Source organism: Oratosquilla oratoria, chromosome 44, assembly GCF_046742065.1.
Source record: "Oratosquilla oratoria isolate Oo_2021 chromosome 44, ASM4674206v1, whole genome shotgun sequence".
Taxonomy (NCBI): Eukaryota; Metazoa; Arthropoda; class Malacostraca; order Stomatopoda; family Squillidae; genus Oratosquilla; species Oratosquilla oratoria.
Genome location: NC_134820.1, coordinates 9,251,448 through 9,269,874, shown reverse-complemented (window position 1 = coordinate 9,269,874; position 18,427 = coordinate 9,251,448). Strand labels below are relative to the sequence as shown.

Sequence of the window (18,427 nt, the reverse complement as noted above, 5' to 3'; positions counted from 1 at the left end):
CATGATAGTCAATGAGTCGAATTGAGTCTGTATATCAAGCCCTCTGTCTGTGTCAGGGTTGTCGACATACCAGGCAGACGACTTGGCGTTGAAGTCACCACCCATGATCAGGTTGGGGATTGAGGTTAGTTGGCTAAGTTGAGGTCTGAAGGTGTTTGGAACTGTGGGGGATGATTGGGGGGGAATGTACATGTTAACTATTGTCAGTGTTGAATTGTTGCCTGTGCAGATTCGAATGGATTGGGTTTCTGTTGTGTTATCTGTGGTAGGGAGGAGAATTTTGGTTGTGGCACTTGTGTCCACAAAACAGATGGAGTGGTGGATCAGGGTGATGAGTCCACCGCCATTGCCGTCAGTCCGGTCTTGTCTGATGGTGGTGTAATTATGAAATGATGGTGTTTTGTGTGAGTGTCTTAGTTTTGTTTCTTGTAAAATCGCAATGTGTATGTTGTGTTGTTTAAGAAAGTGTTCAAGTTCATGTTTTTTAGTGTTAATACCGTCAATGTTGTGTTGTAATATGTTGATGTTGTGTGTTTTGTATGTGTTGTATGTTGCCGTTTGGGGTTGAGGTTGGGGTGGTAGTGGGGAAGGTGTAGGATCTGGGTCAGAGGGGGGGAAAGGAGAGATCGGGGACAAAGGAAGGGGAGTACTAATCAGGGGTAAGGGCAAAGGGAAATTGGGAGTGGGTAAGGGTGTTGGCTGTGGTTGGGGAGGTGGGAGTGGGGTTACTGGAGGGCAGGTAGAACATGTCCAAGTGTTTGTGTATTGGTTTGTGTCAGCAAGTGTTGTACAAGTGAGGTGGGCCCAGTTTTTGCACATATTGCACTGAACTGAGCCCTTTGTCTGTCTGCTCGAAGTAATGGGTTTAGAGCATGTTGGGCATGTGTATTTTGTGGTGGGCCCAGGATTGCTCTCTACATCTCCGGCTAAAAGTAGAAGAAGAGGGGTGATCGCCGGAAAATCACCCCTCAGTGCAGAAAAAACGTAACATTGTATGTTGGAAAAAAGGATTGTGGTACTCCCCTAGGTAGGCGTAGCTCCTCCTTGGGGATCGGTGCCATCTGCGTAGAGCTGATGGCCAGGGGTAGTTGCTGCTGATTGGCCCCCAACTCTTGGGGTTGGGGGGTGGTCCCACGACGTAGACGTTGCAGCTCCAGGACCTGAGGATGTAGTCGGCAGCCCCCGTTGTGAGGAACGGAGAGCGGATGGAGGTGGTTGCGTACAATGCACGCGAGCAGGACCAGTGGAGGTGGTAGTGGAGGAGGTGGTGTACGTCACGTCATGCACAGTTACGACGGAGGTGGAAGGTGGTGGAGGTGGTGTACGTCACGTCATGCACAGTTACGACGGAGGTGGAAGGTGGTGACCTCGTTTGACGTGACGATGCTGGAGTGGAAAGGATTTCAACGCTCGTGGGCCGGAAGTCCACTTGGGAAGTGAGAAGAGACCGGATGCTGTCGTAGTCCACTGGAGAGTAAGATGGGTGGAAGATGACTCGAAGTACGCGTTTGTGGGGGATTTTGGGTTGACCCACACGTATGATTGACAGGGAGTTCCTGTTTGTGAGCTCAACCATACGAGTGATTGACATTTGGCTTAGGGGGCGAGCTTGGAGGGTGAGGGTGAGAGTGGAAGACGGGAAATGCGAAGACGCTGGTAGCTTGGGTAGAGATGAACGTGGTTGGAGGTAGCTTGTTGAGGTGACCTTAGAGCATTGTAGCGCTTATGTAGGGTATGTGGAATTGTAGGTCGTTCACCGAAGTTAGCACTGTAATTGGGTTCACATAGTTCTGCACACTGTTGTAGACAATGCAGGTTCTTGGCAGAAGGTTGCCATGCACGTAGATGCCGTGGGTGGGTACGGGCGGGCGAGAATGCACTGCACCGGTCTTTCGTAATAAAAGTTTCGAGTTCGTATCCCACTTCGGCCACCATTTATTGGTGGAGTAAAACACGGCAGGTAAACTTCTATTGTAATTGTACGTGGAAAGCACAATCTACATCTTCACGTCACTCTCACGACAGTCAAGAATTGATCTGTACTCACCAGAAGCAAGCTCACGACTACTGCTTGCATGACTAGGCTTGGGTAGCGTGCCCTTAACCACTTCAGTACGGGACTTAAATCTCGCGGGCAGCAGCCAATGCCAGCCGTATGACGTGTCGTAATAATAATCGCATCATAAAATATAGTCACCGCTTATATCGATCGTTCTCTCTTTCACCCGCAAATTTTGAAAACCACAGAGAATGGGATTCAGGGCGCATTTGGGAGAATGTAAAAACACAGGGGCGACTACAATAAATATAATCAAGACGCCGATATGGCAGCGTCGCGAATCCACTTGCTCCTCATGACGCCTATGTGTGCGGCACCGTATGGAAGGGGTTAACAGTTGTTAACGATTTATTTTCTACAATTATTTTGATTATTCACTCGCGCACAGAAATTTACATTCATACACCTTTCAGTTACACAACAACTTAATTTGATAGTAATAATGATCTGTATCCCATTCATTCAACTTTCGCATTACAAATAAATTGATAATTACTTAAACACGCATGTACATACACACATACAGAAATTCTAACTATGCATTTATCTGAATCTACAAGGAGCATAATGCTAACAACCTTAGAATACAATATTAATCTATTACCAATATTTTATTTGAAATTCTATTTTGAAGATACCATTTCTGGCAAAAATGAGAACTCATCTTCCCTTTTTTATTGTCTTCTTCCCAACTTTAGAATCAAAAGTAAAAAAAAAAGTTACATAATTATTTTACTCATTAATATCTTTTTTACAATTGATAATCTGGGATTTCCAGTGAATGGGAAGTGTGGTGGTGGAAGAAGCGTGTTTGGTTCCGACACATGTCGACACCAATGTTGTAAATCCTCCTCCTCACTTGAGAGAGAATAGCCATCGTCAGATAAACTTGCACTCTCATATGATGTATCTAAGCTTCTAATTGAAGTTTCATATTCATTCTCATCTGGGTAAAAAAAAAAAAAAAAAAAAAAAAAAAAAATGAGTGTGTGCTCAAAAGTGATGGCTCTGCTTCATTTGACTACCTTGTCACTAACAAATGCATCCCGAGGCAGAAGAAATACAACTATCAGATGTACGATTCACTGAGTATACTTCTTGACAGCTGAGAAAGGCCCTAATTCAAAGATTATACTCGTCTGTGTATGTTTTTGAAACATTATGTTTGGACGAGTTTACTCTTTGCACACTGAAAAAGAAAAATTGGGTGAAGACAAGTTTACTCATCCTTGCTAGGTAAGGGGTTAAATGGATGTGCTGTGTCTTGCTGTACTGCTTCTGACCCAGGGCAGTGGGCAAGATGCAGGGATGACCCGTCATCTTGGAGGAGCCAAGATAAGAGGGAGGGAGGGAGTGGAATAGATTTTTTTTTTCTTTTCTTTTCTTTTCTCCTCCCATGTAAAGGGGAAAAGCTGTTGGTATATGTAAATATGTATTATTAATCATTAAAGTGGTGGTCACTGATAAGTGAAGTGACCTTGCTGTGGATGTCTTGGTATATTCCTTCTGACCCAGGCAGTGGGCAGGGTACAGGGATGATCCTTCATCCATGGGGAGCTAAGATGAGAGGGAGGAAAGGGTGGATGGGAGTGGAATAGATGGGAATGGGTGTGTTCCTTTGACTCGACTACCTCCCTCATAAGGGGAAAGAAGCCCTTGGTATGTAGATAATTATTATTGTTATTATTGTTACTATTATTGACAATAATTTGACACATCATGATGTAATGTCTTTTTTTTTTTCTTTATTTTTTACATGAGGGGATGAGGAGGGAGATTCACTGTATAAATGAGGTTTGCCCTGCTGTGGATGTGCATTGTCTTGCTATATTGCTTTTGACCTGAGCAGTGGGCAGGAGACAGGGATGACCCTTTATCTAGGAGTTAAAAGGAGAGTGAAACAAATGGGTGAAGAATGGGAGTGGAATGGGTAGTCGTGGGTGCATGCCTTGGGTGGCTACCTCCAGGGATGATTATAATGATGATGATGAATGATGACGACGACACCACCACCTGTTTGGCCAAGTAGTCACATCTCCCTAAGAAACACCATGGCTGGAATGGGTTTTTTCTTTAAATCCCTTATAGAGTATATGTTGTGTTGTTGGTATGCATAATTGTATACAATGCAGTCTTCCAAAATGTGTTGTATAGTATAGAGTGAAGTGTTATCCTGGATATTTTTCTGCCTTTGGATGGTGGCCAGGTAGACTGTCCTCTCGTGGTGGGAGAGGATACAGAGATAGATGTCAGGAGGTCTGGTATGTAGTCCCCTCCACCCTCCCTCCTATCTTAGCACCTCCTGGATGACAGGTCATCCCTGCACCTTGTCCATTGCCCTGGGTCAGAGGCAGTGTCGCAAGTCACAGCACATCCACAGCAAGGCCGCTTCATCAAATCAGTGACCCCCCTCTCTGTCCCACCATGCATAAAAGGAGAAGACAGGGAGAAATCCCTTCGGGCTGCATCAAATTTTGCTTACACATACAACCACTCCTCGTTTAACGACGACAATTGGGACCAGCGTCGCCGTCGTTAACCGAATTGGTCGTTAAGCGAAAGTGTATACATATACATAAATTTACATGTACTGTATGTACAATGTCCAGCAATACATGTATCTTTATTTTCGTGTATTTTCCCTCTTTTATACAGTACATTAAAGCTTTATTTACTGTTTTTATAGTACAAAAAGCCCTCAAATAACGCGGTGGTTAGGTTCCTGAAATTACTGTGTATGACCAAATCCGCGTATGCTGACATTTCATATTAAATACTAGGGTATTTTTTTTAGTTTCGACCATGGGCGCAATATAGCAATAGAAAATTGATTATTAATTTTGTAAATTAAAATGTATCAATGTAATATGCAATTTTGTGGGCGGAAATGAAAATAAAAAATACCTTGCTACAAGCAAATATGCTAATGAACGAAGTCGGTAGCATAGGATCGGGACACCATCTTGTTGTCTGTCAATTGACGGCCTTGGTACTTCCGACAGTACCTCGCCAGGTATATTTTCTTGAAGGAATGTTATGGAGCGGAGATGCATGCATTCCTTCAAGCTGCAAGAACTTTGTATACCCCGCAAGCTGAGAGAGTGGTTGAAAAGCCCGCCAACGTCTCTCACGACGACGACAACGAGGACGAGCCGGATTACATTTAATTTGCAGGTAATGATTTATTAAACACAGATTAGGATAGGTTAGTGTAGTTTAGATTAGACGAATTTATCATCCTTTCATTTCTAAGACGTCGGCATCTATCATAACAAACATGGCGTACCATTCATGCGACACGACTTCGTTACTTACGAAATATGTTTTAGCACCTTTTTTTCGCTTACAAAATTGCATATTACGTTGATACATTATAATTTACAAAATTAATAATTCATTTTCTATTGCTATATTGCGCCCATGGTTGAAACTAAAAATTTACCAATACCGGTATATACTGTACCCCAGGTAGTTTTTGCAGCTTGCATCATGGTAATGTAGACCTAAGCTTCAGAACACTTTACCTCACAGCTAATATCCACCGTACAAGTTCATTTATAACATACAAATTTGCCTCAGCCAACTTATCGTACACAACGTTGTAACTTCGGGAGATTTACGTTAAAACGAATATTGGTCTGTCATAAAGCCCGTCGTTATTCCGCATTGTCGTTAACCGAGTAGGTCGTTAAACTAGGAGTGGTTGTACTACCTCACCCCCCATCCCCCCACCCATTCCACCTCATGCATCAGAACATCATCCATATACAACCATTCTCCATTCACCCCTGTCTTCTGTCCTCTCCCATCCTTCCTCAACAGACATTCCCCTCTTCCCCAAAGCCCCCTTCACCCCATCCATCCACCTCATCCTAGGACGTCCCCTCATGTTCACTCCCTCCACATAAAACAAGTGGAAGAGAAATGGATGATTTTGAAGGAAATCTACAATGAAGAGTGGACGAATAGGTACATATATACATATACCAAGGCTTTTTCCCCCTTACAAGGGAGGTAGCCAAAAAAGGAAAAGGCATAAAATCATTCCCACCCATTCCATCCCTGAATACACTCCACACCCCTCCACCCTCCCTCTTCCCTCTTATCTTAGCACCTCCAAATATGTACCAAGACCAAAACAGGAAAAGGTGTGTAATAAGTGCTGGTTTAACAGAAAGTGCAGCGAGGCAAAAGATAGAAGAGATAAAGCTTGGAAAAGATGGAGAAAGGATAATAAAAACCCTGGAAAGTGGCAAATACAGTATATATAAATCTAATGAATAGATATGCAAAAGTATACAGGGAAGAAAAGAAACCATGAAAAAAACTTAATAGAAAAATGTAAGGACCAACCAAAATTATTCTATAGATATGTGAACAGTAAACTAAAAAACAAACAGGAAATAGTAAAATTATGCCAAGGGAATATAAAATACATGGAAGATATAGCTGAAGTCATGAACAAACACTTCAGGTCTGTGTTCACTAGAGAAAATATCAAAGAAGGAAACATACCAGAAGACTGGTCTCCCTTACAAGTACAATAGCAAAAATTTGTGAAAAGTCATAAAAAAATAATGGACAAAATATCTAGAGGAGAACAATATACTAAACCCAAGACAATTCAGATTTAGATAGGGAAGGTCATGTGCCACAAATTTGATCTGTTTCTATTCAAGACTAATAGATATAATACAAGAAAGGGATGGATGGGCTGATTGTGCTTTATTAGACTTACACAAAGCTTTTGATAAAGTGCCACACAAAAAATTAAGAAAACTGGAAACCATAGGAGGTATACAAGGAAAAGTATTGAAATGGATGGAGGATTTCTTACATGAAAGAAAAATGAGAGTAGTGTCCAGAGATAAGAGTTCTACTTGGGAAGAAGTGATGAGTGGGGTCACACAGGTAGTATTGGCTCCAATAATGTTTGCTATATATGTAAACAACATGGATGAGGGTGTAGAATATTACATGAACTTCTTTGCAGATGATGTAAAACTGATGAGGAAAATAAGTACTGAAATGGACTGGAGTCACTACAAAGAGATCTGAACAGGGTTTAGGAATGGAGTCGGAAGTGGGAAGTGTACTTCAATATCAAGAAATGTAGCATAATGGAATTTGGGAAAAGTACATACATACATACATATACAAAGGCTTTTTCCCCCTTACAAGGGAAGTAGCCAAAAAGAAAGGCATATAATCATTCCCACCCATCCCATCCCTAAATATACTCCACTCCCCTCCACCCTCCCTCCCATCTTAGCACCTCCTGGATGACGGGTCATCCCTGCACCTTGTCCACTGCCCTTGGTCAGAGGCAGTGTCGCAAGGCACAGCACATCCACAGTAAGGCCGCTTAATTAAATCGGCGACCCCCCTCTCTGTCCCCCCATGCATAAAAGGAGAAGACGGGGAGAAATCTCTTCAAGCTGCGTCAAATTTTGCTCACACATACTACCTCACCCCCCATCCCCCCCACCCAATCCACCTCATGTATCACAACACCATCCATTTACAACCATTCTCCATTCACCTCTGTCTTCTGTCCTCTCCCATCCTTCCTCAACAGACATTCCCTTCCCAAAGCCCCTATTACCCCATCCATCCATCTCATCCTAGGATGAGATGTTCACTCACTCATGTTCACTCCCTCCACATCTGCCTTATATACCTCTTTTACTAGTCTTTCTTCACTCATTCATTCCATGTGTCCAAACCATCCTAATACTCTTTCGTCAACCCCATCTCCCAACTCCCTTTCCACCCCTGTGCTCCTCCTCACTTCCTCATTTCTCACTCTATCCAGCCTAGTAACCCCCATCATACTTCTCAGACACCTCATCTCAAACACATTCAAACTTCTCTCTTATGTTCCATGTTTCTGCCCCATACAGTGCTGTTGGCACAATCACTCCTGTTGGCACAATCACTCCTTCATACAGTCTTCTCTTAGCATCCATTCCCAGATGTCTATTCCTCATTACACTCTTTAATCCACCAAGGCATTTACTCGCTTCTCAATCTACATTCTACCTCCACTCCACCTTTTCCTGCCACATTTGCACCCAAGTATCTAAAACTATCCACTTCCTCCAGTTGCTCTCCCTTAACCCCTTCCATACGGTGCCGCACACGTAGGCGTCATGGGGAGCGAGTGTATTCGCGAGGCTGCCATATCGGCGTCTTGATTATATTTATTGTAGTCGCCCCTCCATAATGACATTCTTTCTAATTCTTTTGTAATCGCATTTTCTATGGTTATCAAAATTCACGGGTGAAGAGAGAACGATCGATATAAGCGGTGACTATATTTTATGATGCGAGTATTATTACGACACGTCGTACGTCTGGCATTGGCTGCTGCCACCGAGATCTAAGTCCATGACGCCTACGTGTGCGGCACCGTATGGAAGGGGTTAATGCTCACTTCCAGCCTGCTGCCACTTTCACCCCATGTACATCTCATCACCTTACTTTTACCCACATTTATCTTTAGCTTTCTTCTTTCACACACTCTCCCAGTCTCTGTCACTAACTTCCTCAATCCCTCCCCCAATCCTGCCACAAGCGCAGTGTCGTCCGCAAACAACAGCTGGCTCACCTCCCTTTTTCCTCCATTTTCTTTTACCATCTCCAATCCCTGACCCACCACCCTTGCATTTACCTCTCACACCACCCCAGGGCGACATAATGCATCCCTGACGAAGTCCCACCTTTACCTCGAACCACTCTCTCTATTTCTAATCCTGACACATGCTCTACTACTCTTGTAAAAACTCTTGACAGCTCCTAGAAGCTTTCCTCCTATCCCGTATATCCGCAAAGCCTCCCAAAGTGCCTTCCTGTCTACCCTGTTGTAAGCCTTTTCCAGATCCATAAAAGCCCCCAAAACATCCTTTCCCTTTCCTATAGCTTATCTGTCTTACCACAGAAATCTTATTTACACAACCTCTACCTGTCTTAAATCCACACTGTTCCTCACCAATTACTCCCTCTGTTCCTCTCCTAATCCTCTCAATCAAGATCCTCCCATAAGCCCTCCCAACTACACTTACAAGCTAATTCCTCTGAAACTACTACACTCACACTTGTCCCCTTTTCCCTTGTAAAGTGGAACTATACAGGCACTCCTCCAGTCCTCCGGCACTCTACCCTCTCTCCAGCAAACATTAAATAACCTCACCGGTTAGTCCACCAAAACTGTACCTTTTTTTTTTTTAGTTATAAAAAAAAAGAAAAAAATATCAGGACAATGTAAAATCAGTATAAATGAAGTTTAGTAAGTGAGCTTACTAAGATCAATAAAGGTGGCCTTTACCTACTTGGAAAAGAAATGGTGAAGAATATGCAAGTCACACTGATAAGACCAAGACTGGAGTATGCAGTCACATTATGGACACCCAGTATTAAAAAGAATATAAAGAAAATTGGAAGAATCCTGAGAGCGATTACGAAGATGGCCCCAACACTTTCAAAACTGTCATATGAGGAGATTGTCAAAGCTGGAATTACCAACTCTGGAGCAAAGAAGAGAAAGAGGTGACCTATTGAACATCTGTAGAATCATGAGAGGCATGCAAGTCCTTGATAGAGAGGACTTACTGAATTGGGATAGGAGAAATACAAGAGGACATGAAAAGAACCTCTAAAAGGGTAGTTGTAGAAGGGACCTGGAAAAGAACAGCTTCCCACACAGAATGGATGTCTGGAACAAATTGGATGAGACATTTAGTGTGTGCAAACACCATATATGAATTTAAGAGCAAACTAGATTTTGTGAGATACAAAGACAAGACACCACAAGTGTAGCTCCCCTTCCCACAAGATACTTGGTAAATACAATGTTTTCTCTCTCCCTCTCTCCCTCCCTTCCCCCTCCCCCACCCCCCTAAGAACTACAATAGAGAAAATTTCTTTGAATGAAATCAACATGTTAACAATTAAAACATACATATACCAAAGCTTTTTTCCCCTTATAAGGGAGGTAGCCAAAAAGAAAAAGGCATAAAACCATTCCCACCCATTCCATCCCTAAATACACTCCACCCTCCCTCTATCTTAGCACCTACTGGATGACGGGTCATCCCTGCACCTTGTCCACTGCCCTGGGTCAGAGGCAGTGTCACAAGATGCAGCACATCCATGGCAAGGCCGCTTCATTAAATCGGCGACCCCCCCCCTCTCTGGCCCCCCATGCAGAAAAGGAGAAGACAGGGAGAAATTCTTTTGGGCTGCATCAAATTTTGCTCACACATACTACCTCACACCCCATCCCCCCCACCCATTCCACCTCATGCAATCACAACATCATCCATATACAACCATTCTCCATTCACCCCTGTCTTCTGTCCTCTCCCATCCTTCCTCAACAGATATTCCCCTCTTCCCCAAAGCCCCCCCCCATCCCATCCATCCATCTCATCCAAGGATACCCCCTCATGTTCACTCCCTCCACATCTGCCTTCCATACCTCTTTTACTAGTCTTTCTTCACTCATTCTTTCCATGTGTCCAAACCATCCTAATACTCTTTCATCAACTCTATCTCCCTACTCCCTTACCACCCCTGTTCTCCTCCTTACCTTCTCATTTCTCACTCTATCCAGCCTAGTAACCACCATCATACTTCTCAGACACCTCATCTCAAACACATTCAAACTCATTCTCTCTTCCTTTCCCATGTTCTTGTTTCTGCCCCATGCAGTGCTGTTGGCACAATCACTCCTTCATACAGTGTCCCCTTAGCATCCACTCCCAAATGTCTATTCCTCATTATACTCTCCAAACCACCAAGGCATTTACTCTCCTCTCCCAATCCACACCCCACCCCCATCTCCATTCCACCCCCTCCTGCCACATTTGCACCCAAGTATCCAAAACTATCCACCTCCTCCAGTTGCTCTCCCTTAATGCTCACTTCCAGTCTGCTGCCACTTTCACCCCATGTACATCTCATCACCTTACTTTTACCCACATTTATCTTCAACTTCCTTCTTTCACACACTCCCAAACTGTCACAACTTCCTCAATCCCTCCTCTGATGCTGCTACAAGTGCAGTGTCGTCCACAAACAACAGCTGGCTCACTTCCCACTTTCCTCCATTTTTTTTAACCATCTCCAATCCCTGACCCACCACCCTTGCATTTACCTCTCGCACCACCCCATCCATGTATAAGTTGAACAGCCAGGGTGACATAACACATCCCTGACAAAGTCCCACCTTTACCTCGAACCACACTCTCCATTTCTAATCTTGACACATGCTCTACTACTCTCGTAAAAACTCTTGACAGCTCCTTGAAACTTTCCTCCTATCACGTATATCCGCATAACCTCCCACAGTGCCTTCCTCTCTACCCTGTCATAAGCTTTTTCCAGATTCATAAAAGCCCACAAACATCCTTACCTTTTCCTATAACTTTCTAAATCCACACTGTTCCTCACCAATTTCCCTCTGTTCCTCTCCTAATTCTCTCAATCAAGATCCTCCCACAAGCGTTCTCAATTACACTTAACAAGCTAATCCCTCTGAAACTACTACATTCACACTTGTCCCCTTTTCCCTTGTAAAGTGGAACTATACAGGCACTCCTCCAGTCCTTGGGCACTCTACCTTCTCTTAAGGGGAGGCTCCGGCGGTCATAGAGAGGAGGAATTTTATTTTGTCTTTAGGGTTGCCCAAAAATTACACAATTATAAACAAAGTAAATGAAGTATTTTGACCCCGAAATTTACCATAATTTCCCTAAGGGCGTCGCCCTTAGGCATGTTTTGTACTGTACATCAACAAGCACCTGGCTGAGCCAGCCACGGCTACGCCGTGGGTGCTTGGCCTGCGGCGCTGCTCGCTTCGCTCGCGGGCCTTTCGCGCCCTTGGGCTACGCCCTCTTGCTATACATTTTTAAAAGGTCAAAATAGAATATGAGTGATAAAAATCATGTGTTTTATTAGTCATCTTTAACTTCTTCAACTTAAAGCCGCCGGCACTACTTTTTAGTAGGAGAAGATTCTCCCTCGTCGTCGTCGCCGCACCTCTTGTTGCTCTCAGTGGTGGTATCTCTGTTCTCTTTTAGCATCTTTTTGACCTCTTCTATTTTTTGGTTAACTTCCTCGATTTTCTCTTCCAACTCCTCCTTGATAGAGATAGAGAAACTGGAGGCAGGGTCGACCTCTTCTTCTCTTTCGTAGCACAAATCGTACGACGCGGGCAGCAACATATCTACGGCTTCCTCTTCTGAGATCGTGTACACTTCTTTGGGTATCTCGACAATGCTTTGGTCAGGCTCTTCTTCGGCCAAAGCAACTTCTTGGTCGTCAGAAACTACGACCGCTTCAGGAGGTTTATCTTCTGAAAGATTCTCAACGAAAAGTTCTTTATACACGCAATTGCGTGGTAGTTTCATCCTGAAATCGTCGTTCACTTTTTCCCAACCTGTGTATATGATGAGAGAATTCCACCTTGTAACTCTTGAGCAGGCGACATAAAGTTGTCTGTGGGCAAAGAACTGTGCAGAATCAAGCAATATTCCACACCTCTCAAATGTCTGCCCCTGAGATTTGTTTATCGTCATCGCATAACTAAGCTTAACAGGGAATTGTTTCCGCTTGAATGGTATAGTGGTATCAGTAGACTCCAGAGTAATTCTCGGGAGTAAAACCTGTTCACCCCTGTGTGTACCGCCTAAGATCTTTCCGACTATGATATATATATATATTTTTTAAGATTAGTTACTAATACTCTGGACCCATTACACAACTTGGGAGGGCATATATTCCTCATAACCATGATGACACTTCTTACTTTCAGTCTCAACATGTGAAGAGGGAGAGAGGGGCTCGTTATGGCATTTCTCTGGTTCTTCAGACTTATCTTAGACCATCAAGTTTATCCTGGCGACATCATCGTTTGTGGGGGAAATGGTAGCCCTCTTCTTGAAATATGAAGCATTCAGGTGATTTTCCTCTAAATTATCATAGACTTTGTCCACTAACTCTTTACGGGTCTCAACGACAATCCCAAACTTCTCGGGAAGTTTTACGGGTCCACTCTCCCCTCTCCCCAGAGCCAATAGATTTTTCGCAAATATCTTGTTCTCTGCGTCATCTGCCTTGAGTCTCACGTTACGTGTTAGTTCCAACTTTAAAAGGTCGTCCCAGAAATAACCGGACTTTATACAGTATTCGAGCTCATCATTCATTCCTCCCCCTCTTATAACTGGGAGGATTTGACGAAAATCTCCCGCACAGACAAAGACTATCCCCCCCATAAACCTTCCTGGAACACCCAAAATGTCCCGAAGGGAAACATCACACACGCACGCACACACACAATTTTACAAATACACTTTATTCTAACAGAAGACTGGTTTTCATATGCGAGGACGGGAAGTCCAGGAATGAGCTAAAACGCTCGACCAATCGCCTCATCCCAGTTATACACTTCTTAGACTCTCTTCATGGCGTATGTTGATGACAACTCGCCAGTGAGACGGGGTCGCCGGAACGAGCTGTCTACGAACACCAAGAACTTCGATATCTTCGAGACCTTCCAGAACTTCGAGACCTTCCAGAACTTCGAGACCTTCCAGACCTTCGAGAACTTCGGCACTTTCGAGAACTTCGGCACCTTCCAGAGCTTCGGCACCTTCGAGAACTTCGGCACCTTCGAGAACTTCGGCACCTTCGAGAACTTCGGCGCCTTCGAGAACTTCGGCGCCTTCGAGAACTTTGGCACCTTCGAGAACTTTGGCACCTTCGAGAACTTTGGCACCTTCGAGAACTTTGGCACCTTCGAGAACTTTGGCACCTTCGAGAACTTTGGCACCTTCGAGAACTTTGGCACCTTCGAGAACTTTGGCACCTTCGAGAACTTTGGCACCTTCGAGAACTTCGGCACCTTCGACAATTTCGGCACTTTCGAGAACCTCGACACCTTCGAGAACTTCGAGAACTTCGGCACCTTCGAGAACTTTGGCACCTTCGCGAACTTTGGCACCTTCGAGAACTTTGGCACCTTCGCGAACTTCGGCAGGTTCGAGAACTTTGACACCATGGCTTAACGATGATCGTTCTTGACTCAACGATGATCGTTCACGGCTCAACAATGATCGTCCATTGCAAAACGATGATCGTCCATGACTCAACGATGAGCGTCCATGACTCAACGATGAGCGTCCATTGCCTAACGATGAGCGTCCATGGCCTAACGATGATCGTCCACGGCTCAACGATGATCGTCCACGGCTCAACGATGATCGTCCACGGCTCAACGATGATCATTCTTGACTCAACAACGTCCATGGCTCAACAATGATCGTTCTTGACTCAACGATGATCGTCCACGGCTCAACGATGATCGTCCATTGCTCAACGATCATCCACGGCTCAACGATGATCGTCCACGGCCCAACGATGATCGTCCACGGCCCAACGATGATCGTCCATGGATCAACAATGATCGTCCATGGCTCAACGATGATCGTCCACGGCTCAACGATGATCGTCCATGGCTCAACGATGATCGTTCTTGACTCAACGATGATCGTCCATGGCTCAACGATGATCGTCCATGGCTCAACGATGATCGTCCATGGCTCAACGATGATCGTCCACGGCTCAACGATGATCGTCCATTGCTCAACGATGATTGTCCATTGCTAAACGATCATCATCCACGGCTCAACGATGATCGTCCACGGCCCAACGATGATCATCCATGGCTCAACGATGATCGTCCATGGCTCAACGATGATCGTCCATGGCTCAACGATGATCGTCCATGGCTCAACGATGATCGTCCATGGCTCAACGATGATCGTCCATGGCTCAACGATGATCGTTCTTGACTCAACGATGATAGTCCATTGCTCAACGATGATCGTCCATTGCTCAACGATGATCATCCACAGCTCAACGATGATCGTCCACGGCTCAACGATGATCGTCCATGGCTCAACAATGATCGTCCACGGCTCAACGATGATCGTTCATGGCCCAACAATGATCGTTCTTGACTCAACGATGATCGTCCACGGCCTAACGATGATCGTCCACGGCTTAACGATGATCGTCCACGGCTTAACGATGATCGTCCACGGCTCAACGATGATCGTCCATGGCTCAACGATGATCGTCCACGGCTCAACGATGATCGTCCACGGCTCAACGATGATCGTCCACGGCTCAACGATGATCGTCCACGGCCTAACGATGATCGTCCACGGCTCAAATATGATCGTCCAAGGCTGAACGATAATCATTCTTGACTAAATGTCCATGGCTCAACGATGATCGTCCATTGCTCAACGATGATCGTCCATTGCTCAACGATGATCGTCCATTGCTCAACGATGATCGTCCATTGCTCAACGATGATCGTTCATGGCCCAATGATCATCCACGGCTAAACGATGATCGTCCACGGCCCAACGATGATCGTCCACGGCCCAACGATGATCGTCCACGGCCCAACGATGATCGTCCATGGCTCAACGATGATCGTCCACGGATCAATGATGATCGTCCATGGCTCAACGATGATCGTCCATGGCTCAACGATGATCGTCCACCTGCCAAGCGATGATGTAACCAATTTACCACCGGCCCGCCCCATCTCGGAAAATGACAGATTTTATTATTAAGTATAAGAAACTATGCATTTTCTAAGGCTGAACACGGTTATAATTATCAAGATATTTGAAATTTATGCTACTATTACTTGTGTAGATTAACAATTGTAAACAGCCATTTTTTTTTTTATAATTATTTTTTTGAGGGTCTACTTTCATGTATTTTTTTAATCATTTTTCACATATAAAAATGGTTAAAAAAATTGGCTCTTTATTTATCATCAGATATCCATAGTTATTGCACCATAAATTTCATGGAATTTGAACAGTAAATACAGAAGTTCTGGCACTTTATAATAAAAAAAAAGTTAGTTTTGAGATACGTCCAATTAAAGATTCTGAAAGAATTTTTACACTGATTTTTTTCTCAAAACCAATTAATGCTATGCTGAATACTCTATTACGACTACTGTTTTACTTATCATAGTATAGAGAAGACTGGATCTCTCATATTTTGGCTCTAGAATTCAAGAAAGGCACTTGGTCCACCCCTACCCACCCAGGAAGAGTATTACTTCAGAGGGTATCGGAACTGTCCACATTCGTCACTGTTGCCAAGTTTTTCTTAGGACCCTCCTGCAGAGTAGTCTCTTTTGTCTATTGTTGCTCTCATCTTGCTCTTCTTACTGGGTCCTCTTTCTGAGGATAATAGCCTTCTTTTCTCCATCTTCCTTAGGCTTCTGTCAAGTGCCTGTGACCCGAGCTTGAGTTCTTTCAATATAGAGCCTTCCTGGTAGCCAAAGCTATGGCTTAGAATTGCACTTGCAATAAAATGCAGCTTTGACAGTCCCAACAGCTTTTCATACCCTCCCAGCCATACCCTTACATAATCGAATGATAAACAAAACTAAAAATTTCTTACAAAATAATCATCAGCAACAGTCTCAGGTTCTGATATTAATTCATTGTTGCACTGTCCACACATAATTTTGATTTTATCTTCAAAACCACTGATAGTGAACAACATTACACTGCACTCACAATGACTAAGAACTATTTCATTCAGTAGAGAGCAAATGAATAGTTTCATCCTCTCTTCCTCTTTCCTCTTCTTTTTTTTTCATAACTTTTATTGGCGAGTGTTTCTTTACGTATTTGTGCTTTTCCTGTCCTCTTGAAAGGTGTAGAAGTTGATGGAACAGAACCTGATGCTTCGGGTGACAAAACCATAACAGCTGATGTGGTGGGCGTGGCTACACGCACTTGTAACAATCTCTCTCGGTTTTCTTTCCTTATACAACGCATATGTTTCAAATGCTTTTTCACTTTATTAAGACCCATAACTATAATGGTAACACAATAAAATGGAAATAAAACGTAAATTACACACGTCAACTAGACAATGAATGTAAACAAACGTAGACAGCACAATATCAAAGCTTTTGTAAACAACTTTTTCTAATCAAATATGGACTTATGATAGCCGTGAAATGCTGCTTTAGATAGGAAAAAGATTGTACTGCATAGCACTAGTCAGTGAGGGTATGAAAGACAATAAAAGCAATAAAATGGCAAACATGTTGACAAACGTGGTTGCCATATTTGATGCAGCCTGCCATCCCCTACCTCCCGCCACAAAAGTGCATTTTTATGGTATTTGCCATTTAGGTTTTCACTTCAAATCATATGTCTGGCAGACCTTGATAACTGAACAAGCATTTGTGATGCTTAACTAAATTTCGTACACACGATCGAAAATAGCCAATTTTAGCCGGAGCCTCCCCTTAAACAAACATTAGATAACCTCCACCAAAACTGTACCTCCTTTTTTTAGACATTCTGCATGGCATCCATCCAGACTAGGTGCCTTACCTGCTTTCATCATCTTAACCTCTTCCATACGATGCCGCATACGTAGGTGGCATGAGGAGCAAGTGGATATGCGAGGCTGCCATATCGGTGTCTTGATTATATTGTTGCCACTGCATAATGACATACTCTCTAAACTGTCTTCATCACATATTCTATGGTTATCAAAATTCACGGGAGAAAGAGAGAACGATCGATATAAGTGGTGACTATTTTTTATGATGCGAATATTATGACGAAAACATCGTACGTCTGGCAGCTAATGCTGCCCGCGAGATTTTGGCCCGGAGTGTAGTGGTTAACAACTGCCTTCACTTCATTCTTCCTTATTTCTGCTCCATTTTCCTCACTCATCACCATCATTTTCTTAGCATTTCCCACTGCAACTATCTTTCTCTCCCTATCCTCCTTCACATTTAGCAACTCCCTAAAACACCTTGCCCATCTTCCCCTTACTGCCTTCTCTTCCATTATCATATCTCCATCTGCACCTTTTACCTTTTCTTCTCTACTTGATTCACCTCTTCTCCCAATCTCCCTCCAAAACATCTTTTCACCACCTTCAAAATTTTCTGTCACACCCCCACCCCACCTCACATCTGCTCTCCTCTGCTTCCCTTACCCTGTGCTTCATCTTGAAAATAGTGGAAATCTTGATATTATTTTTTGTTTGCAGTATTGAATTTAATTTTCCTATATGTGAATTCTCTTGTTCTGTTGGATATGTTTGATGGCATTGGCAAGTGCCCCATGAATACAGTGACCTTGTGATTTATATCTTGATCATTTCTTTTCAGTCTATACCCTGGAGAAAGCAAAGTTTACTGGCAATTTTGCTGCCATGACTGGCAATGCCAAGCACCTAAATGGGAAAGGTGACTCCCTTCTCAGTTTTGATGGATCTGGCTCGGATACATCAGAC

At 43.7% G+C, this 18,427-nt stretch overlaps 1 protein-coding gene across 3 annotated transcripts in view; it reads left to right on the top strand.

Annotated features, from left to right (window-relative positions):
- Positions 1-18,427, top strand: part of LOC143022248 (protein max-like) — an 84,676-nt gene that overhangs the window by 64,948 nt on the left and 1,301 nt on the right. For 2 of the 3 annotated variants that reach the window (XM_076180379.1, XM_076180380.1), the window contains exon 4: positions 18,303-18,427. This exon is cut by the window's right edge. In XM_076180379.1, coding sequence (XP_076036494.1) covers positions 18,303-18,427 — 125 coding nt within the window. Of the gene's footprint in view, positions 1-12,875; positions 13,021-18,302 lie in introns of all 3 variants that reach the window. The other variant, XR_012966038.1, reaches the window with a different exon arrangement.